The sequence below is a fragment of the Drosophila montana genome, unplaced genomic scaffold (genome assembly GCF_035044405.1).
Source record: "Drosophila montana isolate Dmon_TW-CO22-7 unplaced genomic scaffold, ASM3504440v1 contig_203_1, whole genome shotgun sequence".
Lineage (NCBI taxonomy): Eukaryota > Metazoa > Arthropoda > Insecta > Diptera > Drosophilidae > Drosophila > Drosophila montana.
The window spans coordinates 55859-73142 of record NW_026996956.1 but is presented as its reverse complement, the minus strand read 5'-3'; the positions used below and the strand labels follow the sequence as shown (position 1 = coordinate 73142).

The 17284-nt window shown below is 37.5% G+C and overlaps 4 protein-coding genes across 5 annotated transcripts; 1 reads left to right on the top strand and 3 right to left on the bottom strand.

Annotated features, from left to right (window-relative positions):
• Positions 1-1317: 1317 nt before the first annotated feature.
• LOC135426411 (uncharacterized) lies at positions 1318-8510 on the top strand. Its single transcript, XM_064679479.1, has 9 exons — positions 1318-1395; positions 2098-2232; positions 2301-2786; positions 2845-2985; positions 3057-3199; positions 7363-7414; positions 7474-7608; positions 7684-8292; positions 8357-8510. Exons 1-9 carry the CDS (start codon positions 1322-1324, stop codon positions 8508-8510), a joined length of 1929 nt encoding a protein of 642 aa, XP_064535549.1. The 5' UTR covers positions 1318-1321.
• Positions 8511-9325: 815 nt separating this feature from the next.
• Tango9 (transport and golgi organization 9) lies at positions 9326-11075 on the bottom strand. The gene is made up of 4 exons (XM_064679499.1): positions 10732-11075; positions 10516-10663; positions 10301-10454; positions 9326-10242 (listed from the first exon to the last, which is right to left on the bottom strand). The coding sequence occupies exons 1-4, from the start codon at positions 10797-10799 to the stop codon at positions 9467-9469; spliced, it is 1146 nt and encodes a 381-aa protein (XP_064535569.1). The 5' UTR covers positions 10800-11075; the 3' UTR covers positions 9326-9466.
• A 397-nt stretch (positions 11076-11472) lies between these two features.
• On the bottom strand, positions 11473-13221 carry LOC135426426 (uncharacterized). 2 transcript variants are annotated; one of them, XM_064679501.1, is made up of 3 exons: positions 13012-13219; positions 12101-12497; positions 11473-11735 (listed from the first exon to the last, which is right to left on the bottom strand). In XM_064679501.1, the coding sequence occupies exons 1-3, from the start codon at positions 13109-13111 to the stop codon at positions 11540-11542; spliced, it is 693 nt and encodes a 230-aa protein (XP_064535571.1). In that variant the 5' UTR covers positions 13112-13219; the 3' UTR covers positions 11473-11539. The 2 variants fall into 2 exon arrangements, with proteins under 2 accessions (XP_064535571.1, XP_064535572.1); XM_064679502.1 differs by lacking the exon at positions 11473-11735 and adding an exon at positions 11878-11993 and having other exon boundaries at positions 13012-13221.
• A 1373-nt stretch (positions 13222-14594) lies between these two features.
• On the bottom strand, positions 14595-16607 carry LOC135426425 (uncharacterized). The gene is made up of 4 exons (XM_064679500.1): positions 16379-16607; positions 15864-16305; positions 15429-15802; positions 14595-14973 (listed from the first exon to the last, which is right to left on the bottom strand). The coding sequence occupies exons 1-4, from the start codon at positions 16522-16524 to the stop codon at positions 14901-14903; spliced, it is 1035 nt and encodes a 344-aa protein (XP_064535570.1). The 5' UTR covers positions 16525-16607; the 3' UTR covers positions 14595-14900.
• Positions 16608-17284: the final 677 nt, after the last annotated feature.

Here is a 17284-nt window from a genome sequence, read left to right as displayed (position 1 = left end):
AACTTCGCACAAAAAATCTTTGAGTCGCATTCCACCCGAAAAAGTTTGGATTCTGCGAAAAGTGTGAAACACGTCTAAAATGATTTTTCTTATAGATCTTTGGAAACGAATTTGAGCGCGAAACGTCACCCACCAAATTTTTTACCTCCATTTCCACCAGGAGGAACGGATTTTTCGAAAAGTGTGAAACACCCCTCAAATGAATTTGAACAAAGATCTTTGAAAATAAGTTTGAAGCCGATCGGATGGTAAACAAAAAAGTTATAGGAATTTCCCGAAACCCCGTCTTAACGTGCACCTACATCACATAAGGTAGCTACAGTGAAAATTTCAGCTTCCTAGCTCTTACGGTTTGGGCTGTGCGTTGATCACCAATCAGTCAGTCAGTCAGGACAAACAGTTTTATATATAGAGATAACGATTTTTCTTCGAGACATTGGGCCAAGCAGCATTTTGGCCTTCTACAATGCGGTGTTGTTCGGACCGCATATCTTTATATCTACAATAATTTTGTCGTAAAGATAATAAAAAGGCCCACTTCGCTTATCTGCCGCCCACTACGGTAAAACCGTTATTAAATTTCGGTTAACTGATCATTTAGAAGTTGTACCATTCAGCTATATAAGTGATTTTCTTAATTTAATTATCACGCTAACGCCTTAATGCTAAAAATCACTAATACACACTTGCGTAAACAAGTATACATATATAAATTGACATATTGAGCATTCTCCGTAAGCGCTCCCATTTGATATGGTTGCTAATCTCTGAAGAACCAGAACCCGCTTTTGTTGCTTATTAATAAACCCTGCCCGCCACTCTGTATAACAGACCCACTAATATCGCTTTTTCAATATGTATGGAAAGATAAGCTTAAGACCGCGTATCAATTATTAAATACAGACAAAACTTTAAATATACACTCATCTTTAATATGTAAATCCTATATGAAATTTCAGTAACATATGTTGTATTTATTTGGTATATGAAAATAAATTTATGCACACGTGTACTGGATATTAAACATTTTAAAGTTCCGGTAAACCGATTAAAGGTCATTCAACCAATTAATTTTTTTTGAAGCAGTAAGTTAATTTAATAATTATTTGTTATTTGTATCCTCGTTAGATTCTCATTGTGGAGCTGACTGGGAAATTTCGACAGCTAATCTAGCAGCTACAGAAAACTGAAGTTTCCTTAACTTTTTGCTAACCAATCGATAGAGTAATTTCAAAAGTAACTCTAGATCATTTATGAAGACCATTGTTGTTGGCTTGTAGTATCCTAATTGAATTCTTTTATTTTCTTTACTTTTAGCAAAATGACAGCAATACAACAGCAACCAGATGAACTAATAAAAAATCAGCCACTGCAAAATCCGCAGCAGAAGTTTGCGTAAGTTGTTTAAAAATTATAAAAAAAACAAAAACATTACCAATTTAAAACAGTAGCAAAGAACAAATAAAAATTCGTTTGTACATAATTACATAGACATGGGTACATTAACGTATTTAAATACAAATGTATTTAGGTATTTCTTCATATTATTGAATTATTTGATATTATTATTGATAAAAAGACAATGCCCCCTCTATGGGGCCCAAAAACTCCTTCGCGTTTAAGTCCAATGATATAATATTGCATATTGCAATCCTTATTTATTCACTCGCAGCTTTTCTCTTGTATTATTTGTATTTTGAGGTGCCAACTATAAATAGCGCCAAACATCGAAAAGCTGAGAGATTTTTAAGGTATGCTGGCAGACTCCCAATTATTTTTAATATTCGCCTAATAAACAAACGAGGCTAAATGCTACGGTAAATCTTTTTTGTTTTCTGTTCATTCGCATCATTTTAAAATGTGCTCTAACCACTAATAACCGATTGTCAATTACCGATTTATCGATATAGATCGCCGCGCGATAAGTGCCACTTGCAGCAGCGCTGCTAGGTCAATGTCAAGGTTGATTGTCTGGGATCTGTTGGTGTTGTTGCACACACATGATGAATGCAAGGGTTAACGCAGTGCAAATATTTGTCAATTAGCCAATAAGAAACGACGCGCACTATTTAAATACCATACATATATATTTTACAGATTGCTCCCGAAGATCATTAACGGCGGCATTGCTGGCATTATTGGCGTCACATGTGTATTTCCATTGGACTTGGTAAAGACTCGGCTGCAGAACCAGCAAATCGGTCCAAATGGCGAACGTATGTACACTAGCATGTACGTGGAAATCTATGTCGATTATTCCTGTGGGATCCATGCTAATTATTGTTTACATTCTATTCCAGGTTCGACTGCTTTCGCAAAACGTATTCTGCAGAGGGATATTTTGGAATGTACCGCGGCTCAGCCGTGAATATTTTGTTAATCACACCTGAGAAGGCGATCAAACTGACGGCGAATGATTACTTCCGACATAAACTTACCACCAAGGATGGCAAACTGCCATTGAGCTGCCAAATGTTGGCTGGCGGTTTGGCTGGTGCTTTCCAAATTATAGTGACCACGCCCATGGAGCTGCTAAAAATTCAAATGCAGGATGCCGGACGTGTTGCCGCTGCCGCTAAATTGGCTGGCAAAACCGTTGAAAAAGTTTCAGCCACACAATTGGCCACGCAACTAATCAAAGAGAAGGGCATCGTTGGCCTGTATAAGGGCATTGGTGCTACGGGCCTTCGTGATGTCACATTTTCAGTCATTTACTTTCCACTTTTTGCCACACTTAATGATTTGGGTCCTCGGCGGAACGATGGCTCTGGCGAAGCGGTATTTTGGTAGGCATGGTCATCCGATTTTTTTGCCTGACTTAATTGCTTTATTTGTATGCATAAGGTGTTCCTTCTTGGCCGGCTTGGCGGCTGGTTCAACGGCAGCCCTGGCGGTCAATCCATTTGACGTAGTCAAAACGCGGTTGCAGGCTCTTAAAAAGGCCGATGGCGAAAAAGAGTTTAAGGGAATATCTGATTGCATTAGGTAAGCTGCTATATATGTACATTTATACGGCTATTTTTTATTGTGTCTGTTATTTTTTTTTTAACCACCAGCAAAACTCTGAAGCACGAAGGACCCACGGCTTTTTTCAAGGGAGGTCTCTGCCGTATGATAGTGATTGCTCCATTGTTTGGTATTGCACAAACCGTTTATTATTTGGGCGTAGCCGAAGGCTTGCTGGGCGTACAAAAGAAGTAAATGGCATACGAAAGTTATCCAGAAGCATTTTCTCTCTAAATGTTAGATGTACATGTTACGCGCTAACGCTATTGTTGTTATTGTTAAAGCTGTCTAATTTCGATGTAAACAGTGAAAGCGCGCTATTAGAATATGCAATTATTTATCCCTTGTAGGTGTATACACATATCTATATATATCTATATCTATATATATATATATGTATCTATAAAGGCGATAATGAAAACTATTACAGGCAAAAGAACTTCTTCCCCAATGACAATAAGATAATTCAAATCAATGCTATATTATGTAAGTGTTTTTTTTAGCCAAACATATCTTTAAAATTGCAAATAACGTCTCTATAGATAAAAATTACAATTAGTTTATTACAATTTGCCCGTTCTTTTGCCGTTATGATTTTTTAGTAAATTTGCCTTGTCTTTTTTTGCTTTTAGGCAGCGAATAATGTAACTGTTACAAAAATTAAAGCAATATTAAATATTGACATGCGTTGACATCAGTTCTACAAAAACTGACAATATATGATTACATTAGTGAAATGTACCCACATTTTATTACATCAATTGTTATACGTTTTCAAATTTCAATATAAAAGCATTTTAATCGAATGGCAACTGAAAAGAAATCCGGAAGCTGTGCGTAAGTTTTTGGTCAGATTCAGATAGACTACATCGAATGGGTAAATAAATTTTTCAACAGAGTCCTGCCCAGAGTCATTAACGGCGGTATTGCGGGCATCAACAAATCGGTCCCAATGGTGAACGCATGTTCATGTGCTCCACATCTATAATGTTCTAGGTTCGATTGCATCCGCAAGATTTACGCGGCGGAGGGTTACTTTGGCATGTTCCGCGGCTTAGCCGTAAACATATTATTGATCACCCCTGAGAAGGGAATCAAACTGACCGCTTTTTCGGCGAAGCCGTCTTTTGGTGGACCCTTATCTCTGGGTTGCAGTCTGCATGTGATTAAGACACGTTTGCAAGCCATTAAAAAGGCGGATGGCGAGAAGGAATTCGATAGTATTTTCGACTGTATCAAGTATTCTGGGTATTGAACAAAAGAAGTATGTGTAACTTAATTTTATTATAATTTAAAATTTTAATCATATTTTCGACTACAACAATGTATAATGTAATAAATAATTTAGTTATAATTATTTATATAATACTTGTTTGCATAGAGGGACGGCATATAATACATGAAGATTATAGTTATGATTTAATATTTTTCCAAATTTTAGCTGTATTGATTTTTTTTCCCAAGTGAATATTTGCTTAACCGTTAATTTCTCGAATTAAAGCCAGAGATTCGAAATTCGGGTAAGCTCCTCAAACCCGCCTGCGCCTGTCTTGACAATCTACATGTCTCATAGTTTTGCTGTTTAATTACACTGCCAGAAATGTAGACTAAAACCTCTTTTTTTATACCCTTGCAGAGGGTATTATAATTTTGTCGTGAAATGTGTAACGCATAGAAGGAGACATCTCCGACCCCATAAAGTATATATATTCTTGATCAGTATCAACAGCCGAGTTGATATAGCCATGTCCGTCTGTCCGTCTGTCCGTCTGTCTGTTTCTATGCGAACTAGTCTCTCAGTTTTAAAGCTATCTTTATGAAACTTTGCAGAAGTCCCTCTTTCTGTTGCACGCAGCTCATATGTCAAAACCAGCTGGATCGGACCACTATATCATATAGCTGCCATAGGAACGATCGGTCGAAAAGTAGGTTCTTGTATGAAAAACATTTTTGTTTATAAAGTTATCTTTACTAAACTTGGTATTTATTAGTTTTACTACGTTCCCCATATATATGCAAAATCCTATTAAGATCGGACAACTATATCATATAGCTGCCATAGGAACGATCGGTCGAAAATTAAGTTTTTTTATGGAAAATTTTTATGTTTTTCAAGATATCTTGACCAAACTCGGTACTTATTAGTTTTACTAAGCTCCCCATATATATGCAAAATTCTATTCAGATCGGGCAACTATATCATATAGCTGCCATAGGAACAATCGGTCGAAAATTAAGTTTTTGTATGGAAAATTTTTATGTTTTTCAAGATATCTTGACCAAACTCGGTACTTATTAGTTTAACTACGCTCCCCATATATATGCAAAATCCTATTAAGTTCGGACAACTATATCATATAGCTGCCATAGGAAAGATCGGTCGAAAATTAAGTTTTTTGTATGGAAAATTTGTATGTTTTCAAGATATCTTGACCAAACTCGGTATTTATTAGTTTTACTACGCTCCCTATATATATGCAAAATCCTATTAAGATCGGACAACTATATCATATAGCTGCCATAGGAACGATCGGTCGAAAATTATGCTGTTGTATGGAATTTTTTTTTGTTTTTCAAGATATCTTGACCAAACTCGGCATTTATTAGTTTTACTATGCTCCCTCCACTTATGCAAAATCTTATTCACATCGGGCTACTATATCATATAGCTGCCATAGGAACGATCGGTCGAAAATTAAGTTGTACGGAAACCTGTTTTGTTTTTCATGGTATCTTAACCATACTCGGCATTAACTATTTTCCCTGTGCTTCTTAGAATCGGGCAAAGCACTATAAGCATTTTGAAAAGGTTGGGTCTGCAAGGGTATTAAATCTTCGGTGTGCCGAAGATAGCACTTCTTTCTCGTTTTTTGGTAGATTGAGGTCCACAATTGAACTTAAGTTCTTTAGTGTATATAGTTGTGTATTTCCCGGCCCTGAACAGTTCACATTTTTTCTTCAAATTGTAGATATCAATTCTCAATTTGCCGCTGATTGATTGAATTTAAATTAAATTTAAATTTAAAAGTGACTTAGAAATCCATCGAAAAAATAACTAAAAGTTGATATCAACTCATGGGTAACTTGAAGCTGAAAAATAAGCTTATATGATGAAAAATATAACCTTTGGCCCGCATTTTTCATCAGAGAGGGGTTTTTATGCGGAAAATGTAAAACGCGCCACAAATTAATCTTTAAAAATGTCCTAGAAGCCGAACGATTTTGTTTACCATAAACAAAAGTTGTACACAATCGTTTTCTGCCAATTAACCACAGTTACGGGGAGAATTTCCATAATCGCTGAAGACCGTATTCATTATGTTCATATGTAGGGCTTTGAGAAAAGTTTGACGATGATCATTGAACCGTATTTTCACCCAGTAGTGGTCGATTTTCACGTCTCAAATGCATTTTAATAAAGATCCTTGCAAATTAGTTTCAACTCAGAACTTCAACCATCAAATTTTGAATCCCAACTTTCACTAAAGCAATAGATGATTTTTCGAAAAGGGTGAAATTCCTCTAAAATGAATTATAAAATAAAAACTTTAAAGGTAGGCTTGGTGCCGATCTGATTTTATACACCCGTTTTCCACGATGTTTTCACATTTCACATTTTCCTAAACCCCATCATAGTGCTCACTTTTATCGTAAATATTAATTAATATTGGCTCAAATGGATCTCAAATTTTATGCCTTCCTTGAATCGAATGTTTAGTTCAATTAGTTAAATAAAAGCAAGCTGAATCTGAACTGATACCGAAACATTAATTCGAATACTTTTTTATTTTTGCAAATATTAAAATTTGTCTTAAGCTTCTTCCCCTATTTATATTGTCTTTGCCTTTACATATTAAATAGGTATTAGAGTAAAAAAAAGTACATATATGTTCATGGCTAAAGGGAGTTAGTTTTTACATGTAGGTGTGTACATATACATATGTGTATGGCTAAGTTGTTGTAATGATGTATCGATGCTGTTTTCCTAATTATAAAAGGTAAAAAGTTTATAATAGTAAAATATGTCCTGTGGCACCTGCAAATTAGTTTTGTATAAAATTCTTGTTTGCCTATATCTCTTTTATATAACACTATTACACTATTATTATATAACCATCAGAGTTAAGAAGGAGAAATTGATTCCAACTTTTAGTTATGAATTCAATAGACTTCAAACTCACAAATTCTGCGAACAGTAGTAGGCATAGTATGAATGGACATATAGTATGTCTGAGCTTTCTCTCCATATTGTTTTAAGTGCCTTGGCACACGTGTGGGTTACACATTTTTTTCTTATTTAAATGTGAGAGGCGTATTTTGTTGCTATTATTTTGTTAATTTTGAAGATATAAAAAGATAAAATTGTTTGTGATTTAATGACAACTGAAAAGAAGAATATGGGCTTTGCGTAAGTTTTTGGTCAGATTCAGATAGACTACATCGGTTGGGTAACCAAATTTCCAACAGCGTCCTGCCCAGAATCATTAACGGCGGCATTGCGGGCGTCATTGGTGTGACATGTGTCTTTCCGTTGGATTTGGTGAAGACGCGACTGCAAAATCAACAAATCGGTCCCAATGGTGAACGCATGTACACTAGCATGTAAGTGATGTAAACATGAAGTGCCAATCGAATATTGGCCCCTAACTTGTGCTCCACATCTATAATTTTCACTAGGTTCGATTGCTTCCGCAAGATTTACGCGGCGGAGGGTTACTTTGGCATGTACCGCGGCTCAGCCGTAAACATATTATTGATCACCCCTGAAAAGGGAATCAAACTGTCCGCTAACGATTATTTTCGTTATCATCTAGCTACTTCGGATGGCAAACTAACACTGCTCATGCAATGTCTGGCCGGAGGTTTAGCTGGTGCATTTCAAATCATTGTGACTACGCCTATGGAGCTTTTAAAGATTCAGTTGCAGGATGCCGGACGTGTGGGTGGGCAGGATTTAAAAAAGGTGACCGCTTGGGCTATTACCAAGCAGCTTGTGAAAGATAATGGCATATTCGGCTTATACAAGGGCGTGCGAGCCACTGGCGCGCGAGACATTACTTTCTCCGTCATCTACTTTCCACTCTTTGCATTTTTGAATGACAGTGGACCCCGAAAGGCGGGCACCTCTGGCGAAGCCGTCTTTTGGTGGTCCCTTATCTCTGGGTTGCTGTCGGGAATGACCGCTGCTTTCGTGGTCACGCCCCTAGACGTGATTAAGACACGTTTGCAAGCCATTAAAAAGGCGGATGGCGAGAAGGAATTCGATGGTATTTTTGACTGTATCAAGTAGGTTTAGGCTTCATACGAACTTTTTTGATTAGAAAGCACTTATACATTACCCAACACCTAGCAAAACATTGAAGTACGAAGGACCTAAGGCTTTCTTCAAGGGCGGGCTGTGTCGAATGATTGTAATTGCTCCCCTTTTTGGAATAGCTCAGATGGTCTACTTCATGGGTATTGGCGAACGTATTCTGGGTATTGAACAGAAGAAGTCTGTCTGAGAAATTCATGTCATTCATCAGTTATTTCAATGAAATGTCAAATTTTTAGTGGTTAGTAAATTTTGAATGCTTCGGTAATAGCAGTGTTTTAATTTTGTAAATGTTGTCATTTATATATGTATGTAGATGTATATAAATCAGATACAAATGAAAATATATTCTGATTTTTCCACCAACATACCATTTATTTTTAAAGAATTTTTCATTTTATTTTATTAAGCTCGTTACATAAAAGAAATATGTAAATATAAATGAATCGAAAATTATGTATGAAAAATCGATGTTTGACGATAATATATCAGGGGTTTATCTTCTGTATACGCGATTGTTTTCTCACTTTCCAGAGTTTTAAAAAAGGAAAGGTCTTAAAAAATCAAATAACAATAAATTTTAATAAAAGTATAAAGTGTACAAAGATACAAAAACTTATTTTATAGGTCGGCTAAATACTTAAGCCTTAACGAATTATTCTTACAAATGCAATTGCATCAACAACTAAAAAATACCGATGCAGCTCTGACGCAGAATAAAAGTCTAAATTAGTTGCGTAGTGTTTTATTGGATATACCTTTTGACAGTATTCCAAATATTTCGTATGATGGTGTTTGTTTGGTATAACCAAATAATTAATATATTTCATGTTGGAATACCAGCCATCTATTCGAAATATAAGATTTAATTTTCTGCTGCGTGGAGCTAAAAAGCAAAGGAGCACATCATGGAAGATAGATAATTAGCGTATATATGTGTGTGAATTAATATATGTATATGCTAAATGATTTCTGCATAAATTAAAGGAACAAAATACACGTAAGTTTAATTAACGCATAAGTATTTATTCGTATTTTTATTTTAGTTGATAAGTAAATTTAAATGATGCATCCCAAAACTGGATAGTTATATATCAGACCGCGTCTCTTATCACAATGAATTCAAAACTTTGTCACCACCACATTTTATATAACATCCGCAGGTTGGGTGCTTGGCGTGGGCCCAGCATTAGCACTTAAGTCCATATAACGACTGCGCTGCCAGCGACCCAATAAGGCGCGATACCATTCAAGAAAGATGGCCTGCCGGTACATGACGATACCCATTTGTAGTATGAGAAGACCCATTATTGTAATTAGGTTCATAATTTCCCACTCGGCAAAGATGACAAACGCCCAAATGAGGTAGACTCGTATTCCATCAGCGAGGAGACGATTAGCGCTAGATGAGAACTTTGCAATCGACAGTCCCACACAGTTGTAAATGGCACAGGAGCATGAAAAGCCGACAAGTGCAACGATTAACATTGTGTTGCCACGCAGCTGCGGAATAAGGTCGCTTAGATCATCAAAGACACCACGCGAGCTATCATTGAAGGGCACAACGCTAGGCACAAAGTTTAGGCAAATCGCGGACAAGATCGTGATAATAATTCCAAATAGTCCCTGCCAGCCAGCAGCTTGGATGGGCACCATATCGGAGGCCTTCAAATGCTTTTCCTCATACACATACTGAAAGCCCTGCAGCACTTCAGCAATTATTACCAATAAGTCGCCTGTCAAAATAGTATTGTGATCCGTATGCGGTACCGTTTGATTATCGTATTCCACCCGCTGGACATCCAAGGCCAATATGTCCACGATGCCGCACGTCATGGTAAAGATGGCTAGCCAGTGGCGTGTTGTCAACGTTTGGTTCAAGTACATGGTGCTGAACAAGCCCACAAAGATCAGTGCCACTCCTGCAAAAGACAAGAAAAAGTGCTAAGAGGGAGCAATCGTGATTGTTGATAAACGAACCCCTTATCATTTGAAAGCTTGTGGCATAGGTCAAGTACAAGCCAGTAAACAGCAAAATGGATGCAATTGTACGCAGAAATGAAGGCAGCAACATGCTGAACGGATTAAACTCATTGCTGCCGCTGGTCAAAACGAGGTTTTGATCTGTGTTAAGCTGGTTAAGACATAAAGTGAAACCATTTTTAATTGTAAATGCTACCAGTTTTTTTACTTACTCCGCGTCGACTCATTAGCGCATAAACCACCTTGTAAACTCCAAAGCAAAGAAGTTCGCCCAAGAACATGAGCAGCGTTAAGAACAGAGGATGCTGAAAACGATGCAGTTTTTCATCGCTGCCCTCTACTAATTGAATGCTCGTCCATCTGCAATTCATTTTACACAAATTAATTTTTCTTGCAAAATGCGCAGTTTTTACTTTCAGCTCACTTACTTGATTAATAAAACGTTTATTGTGCCGCTCAATACGAATAATAGTGTTAGAAAAACGCGATAATCCATTTTAGAACATTAAATGTGTGGCAATTGCTGGCTTTTAATTAAATTAAAGATTATTGACGTTCTTTGTGTAACTCAAGATGTGCAACGATAACGAAACCTCCACAGATGATATGCAATTACACTGAGTTGCGATTATATGTATGTATGTATATGTATTGGCTGTGCATATGCCTGAAACCAGCCAACACTTGATTTTTATCGTCTGGAAATGCACCTAGCTGAATAATTGCGCTCCTTGTCGCCTTAACAATTTTATTTTGTTATAAAAACTGCAAAATTTAATTGTACATTTCCATTTGCCAAGGCCTGCCAGACCATCAAAATGACGATGGCGTTGCCAGATTTTGCGAAAGAAATAACAGCTGTTTTGTGTTCTAAAAAAAACAGCTCTGCCACGAGCGCGCAAGATTAAAGACCATACATTGTTCTTTTTTCTTTCTTTTTTTATTAAACCCAAACTTAAAAAATATCACAGGATAAAGATATTAAAAAGAGCATTTAAATGAATAATAATGTCCGGTTGGGTTTAGGCCGCCAGTGTTAAATTCTGTACGTTTTTCCTGTGAAAATTTATTGATAAATTAATCAAGTTACCGAAATAATGTAAAATTGCCGCAGCGTCATAACAATATTAACAATTAATACAACAAAAAGCGTGTGGTGGTGTAGCTCACCTGTAGTTTTAATTATTTAATTGTGATATGTTTTTGTATTGTTTGTGGTGGTAGTGTTTACTATGTTTAAAGCTCATCTCTTCGATGACCCAGCGGTAGAGACACTTCCTCAACCGTACCCAGGCGTATGGTTTCATTTGGTTTGGAAAACTTTGGTATGTATTCTACTGTATCACTGTTGCTAAACACCGAATTGTGTAGATTGTCCATTGGGGCCGCGGGATCAGGACTTGTGAGTGTTATTTTGGATTTGGTCGCAACTCTGTGGAATGTATGCATGTATCTAATGTGGTTATGTTGTGTTCTGTGTTTGTTAGTCAGGCTACATATGTATGTACATATACTAAAGAGGTTATTTTTTTAGATTAGTGCAAAGTCAAAAAGTTTAAGTTTGAATTTGTACCTTAAGTACAGCTATTCAAAGTGAATATAGTTGAAGAACTTAATGGGTAGTCATAGGGTAAAGTTCTATTGACGCTGGCGGGTTCCACCGCGTGCTCCGCGCAATTTTTGTGGATTTCTAAGTTTAGATCGTATATATCCATGTATATATATATATATTTACTCAATTTTGTTACTATTATTAAGTAGTATTTTTATTGATAGCATTATTCCACTATAGCTTACCTGTCCCTGGCCTGCATGCTCGCTTCAACATCCAGACTGCGTGGTTGACGGAAATCACATTCCAGCGAGAAAGCCGAGTCGCCAGGCGTTATGAGTTCCGGGTCGTTTTGTATGACTACAATGTTCGTATAAAGCTCACCATCCTTTAGAGTCTGGCACTGGTCTAACTGAAAGTTCATCTCCAATGTGCGTGTACCCTGGTTCGAAGTAGGCTTCATAAAACACGGGGCCGTTTGTTTGTAGAAGCTGCCACGTGTGTACATAACACCAGTAAATGGTTTCTCAGTCTCCAACATTACATTCATCGAATTGGCACCGCACTTCAGATTAACCTTTTGTATACCCTGATCGCTGCCCTCAATTTTAAAAGTGTCCGAAAGGTCTTGCTCCCAGGTTTCTGCAACAATGTGTGAAATACATTAAATTGTAGTAGTAGAGTAGTCTTACAACTACATTAGGATTTGACCAAGAAGGATAAAACGAATTATTAAATTATGTTTTCCTGAGCACATCTAATACAGCAGAAGGAGTGAAGCTTAAAACAAATATTCTCTTTTTGTTCAAGTTACAACATCAAACTAATATATTAAGTTAATATTATTAAAACTAATGTTATCTAAATCACTAAAACTTATCGTTTTCAAAATATTTTTATTTTTTGAAAAATCCCCATTTTAACGGTCAGTGCTCAGCTTTAATCAGCGAACCACCAGCCACATAAGATCAAGCAACTTCAGACACATCTCTGTTTACTCTTTCTGGCCTTCTACGCCGGCTACAGGCATATCTTTAAACCGGTTTCTTTTGTTTTGGTCTGCCTAGAATCGCCCTAACTTGCCATTGAAAATTTCTCCACACCTTGCATGAATCAGCGATCATGGGGCCTGATTAAGGGCATGTCCATGGCCTACCTTGGTTCTGTTGTTGCTGTTTATTATTACCAGTTGCGTAGATGGCTAGCAACATGTTGCAGCCTAACAGAATCAATAGCATATTTTTTAACTTTAACATATTGCACTCGACTATTACTTTTGTTATATACACAAGTATAACAAATTTTATATTTGGCCTTTATCACGAAACACCTCCTGATGGCTCAAAGCTCTAAGCAAAACTGACGCTTCGGCTGTGACGGCGCAGCGCATATAAACGTAGTCGCCTCAAAGCGCGACTTGGGCAGCAGGTTTTGGAAAAGAAAAAGAGTGGGAGAGTAAAAGAAAGAGCGCGTGCGCAACAGAGAATCTGGTCAATCAGCTGGCAAGCAAGCGCCGTTACAATGATAAGATTATATTTATTGGCATAAACCAATGTGATGGCGAGTGTGCGCTCATACATACATACATACACATGCAAGCACGAAAGTGTAAGTAAAAAAAAATTATTTTTAGGCAGAGGCAGAAAATTGTTGCAAGGCACAAACGCAAAGCGCAGTTTAAGGAAAACAAAATGCGGCTTCATTCACAGCATTTCCGCTTTTCATGTGGATTTTTGTTGTGCATTTATTGCATTTCTTTTTGCTACTTTTGCTGTTTTCGTTGTTGTTGTTATGAGTATTCATTATTCAAAATGTTATTAAACTTCCCCGTTTTGTACAACGCTAAGCGCTTCGACGGTTCTCTATACAGCAAGAAATGTTGTGGTTCGTTTTTATTTTTATTTGTGGTATACATATATAAACAATTGCGTTAATTAAGGCTTAATTAGTGCATTTGCTGGCAGCCAGGCTGGTGACCATGGCAGCGAAAGGTGGAAGTTACATATTTGGTCTCTCTTGGACAACTAACAAAAATGCATTTTCGAAAGCTAAGGCAATTTGTCAGTTGTACATAATGGATTTGTTTTAAATTGATCATAACAAGATAAATCCCATAATTGGAGAGTCACCAGGAGGTTGCTGTTTTGTAGGAATCGGGTTATGTCATTGATTTAAAATGTATTGTAATATATAATCTATAGTCTTTTAATTTTTCATGTAAATATTGGTGTCATTTTATATATGCTATCTTGTTGTTAATATATTATTGTAAATTATTGATAATTTTTTGAAATTGTTATCAGCACTCTAAGATTACAGATAAGATAAGATAAGATATATATATACTTATATACAGATAATAACGGTCATTTTCAAAGTCAGTGTAAAATAATCAAAATGTTAGTATTGATATTATTTTTATGTAAGAGAAGTTCAGAAATGCCGATAGACCTTTGACAACTGCTGTTCACGATAATAATTGCATAATTATGTTTATAGCCTAATACTAATTGGCTTTATTACATTTCTGATTAATATTTAATTTAACTAGATCATTTTGATCACTTAAAAAAATAAACAGGATGTAAATACTTAAAAGTGATCAGGTGTGTGCAAAACTTAGTGACATTGGTTTGAGTTCAAACGCATTTCCAAGGATCTTTATTAAAATTCAGTTGAGACGCGCCTTATAGATTTCGTCAAATCCACGCCTCTGGGATACAAAATGCATGTCAAAGGTTGAATGAATGAAGGTTTATTTTTCAGCGTCAAGCCTGACACCACTGGACTGAAATATTTCATATACTAATGTAAAATACAACTTAAGAAAGGACTTCAGGAAATATAAAATGCTAAAATTCGAATTTTCAATTATAAAACCACTTTTAAATACATGAGTAAAGGTTTTATTTACATCATCATGAATAATATAAAATGTAGACAGTAGTTTTTTGTTTAAGCTGTTCGATATTTGACATCGGTTGGTTCATCAAAAATAATTTAGTGTATACACAAAAGCACTAATTATAAACATCCCAATGTGATCTATTTCTTTTTAAGTGCAGCCCAGTATCGTTCCAGTTCGTTGCCCTCCCAGTGGAAAGGTTTTACCAAGATGCTAAAATAGTTTAAAAAATATGTAAAAATTAGAGATCATTGAATTGGCAAAAAAGAAAAAAAAATGTTGCGAATAAGAGCGAAAAAGTAAAATAATCATAAATTGCAAATTACTACTCATATTCGACTGCGGCACGAAACTATAACAAGTTCAACAACAACATGCAATGCACGAGGCGATTGAGATACTTGAGATAGTCGCTGGCTGCCTACTGCACCGATAGCCAAGATTGACAATGAGTGGGCACATAAATTTCCAACCAAATGGACCCGACTTAAGCACGGACTGGAACTTTGAATCGTTGGTATTTCTGTCTCTGTGTCTGGACTGCGGACTGTTGTTGACTGCGACTGCCGACGGAGTCGGATGTGATGCAATAGTAACATTGTATCCGAGTTGCACAATTTCGTATAACTTCCGAGTGCAAGTGCGACTGCAACTTGACCACCACTCACTTTTCTCTGAGATGCTGCAGCACTTCCTGCTCTTTCGCACTGAGGCCGTCGTAAAAGGCAGCCAAATTCATTTGGAGCAACTGGCGCGTTTGGTTGCCAACCAGAAATGTGGAGACATCGCGTAGTTGAATGGTGTAGTACATGGCCAGCTTTCCCAGTTCCACCCCTTCCTTCTTGCATAGCTCGGCGGCTTTGCGCGCTATTTTCTTCTGCTCATCGCTGGCTGGATGCCAGGGCTGAGGCCCGGCATTGGTCAGCAAACCCAGCGAATGTGCGGCTGCACAAATAATGCCCAGATTCTGGGACTTGAAAAAGTCCAAATACTCCAGCAGCGTATTGTCAGCAAGCGTATAACGTGCATATGTCAGCACCGTCTGAGGGATAATACAGCTATTGGTTGAGGCATAAAAATCTCATGCGGGAAATGCTACTCACATCGAATCTGCCCTCGGCACGAGCAATGCACTCCTTTAACACTGATATTGGATATGCGGATAGTCCAATAAACTTGGCCTTGCCCTCTTTTACCAACTGCTCCAGAGTGGGCAGAGTCTCGTTGAGCACAATGTCCAAATTTTCGGCGAATTCGATGTCATGTATTTGTATCACATCCACGTAGTCCAGGCCCAGCAGCTGCAGACTCTTCTCCACGCTCTCACGGGTCTTTTGCGCGCTAAAGTCGAACATGTGTTCGTAGTCCAGTTCATAGCGTGCCACCTTGGTGGCTATGTAGTAGGCCTCCCTTGGCACGTCCCTTAGTGCTTTGCCGAGCACTTCCTCCGAGCGTCCCTGGCCATACCAGGGCGCTGTGTCTATGTAGTTGATGCCAGCTTTCAAAGCGTCGTGCACTGTTTTAATGCCCTCCTCCAGGTCGAAGCTGCGTTAACAAACAAATTTGCACATACATATCGCCACTCTGTTTCTATCTTAGTTTTTCATTCAAAACCCACCCATAGTTGGCACAAAGCGCCCCTCCCCCGAACGCGATTTTGGAGATTTCCAGACCAGTTTTACCGAATTTGCGGTACTCCATGCGCTTCACTTGCTCCTCATTGTGGAAGCCTTTGACAAAGGTCGCTGGTAATTTTCCAGACATATCTGTTAATTTATTTTTAGCCTTCTATTTTTTCGCAATCTGTCGAAACGCGTTGTGGCCTCAGAGAGACGACAAAGTAGACTGAAAGCTAATTCTTAATATTCCCCTCAGTAGCAAAGAACGGGATTGTTTTTGCACTCTAGTGTGTGTGTGTGTGTGCGTGTGCGTGTGCGTGTGTGTGTGTGTGTGTGTGTGTGTGTGTGTGTGTGTGTGTGTGTGTGTGTGTGTGTGTGTGTGTGTGTGTGTGTGTGTGTGTGTGTGTGTGTGTGTGTGTATGTGTATGTGAAGTGTTTGTTGATATGGCGACTACTTATGCGAGATTACAAACAGAATAGTCTGGAGAGCGCATTGAGTCGATTACAGGGCCGGTTGAGATAGACTGATGAAAGCAGCAATTTTTGTGTCGAAGAGTGCCGTATAAATCACTACAATCATAAACGAGAAAGAAGTGCTATCTTCGGCACACCGAAGATTTAATACCCTTGCAGACCCAACCTTTTCAAAATGCTCATAGTGCTTTGCCCGTATCTAAGAAGCACAGGGAAAATAGTTAATGCCGAGTATGGTTAAGATATCTTGAAAAACAAAACAGGTTTCCATACAACAACTTAATTTTCGACCGATCGTTCCTATGGCAGCTATATGATATAGTAGCCCGATGTGAATAAGATTTTGCATAAGTGGAGGGAGCATAGTAAAACTAATAAATGCCGAGTTTGGTCAAGATATCTTGAAAAACAAAAAAAATTCCATACAACAG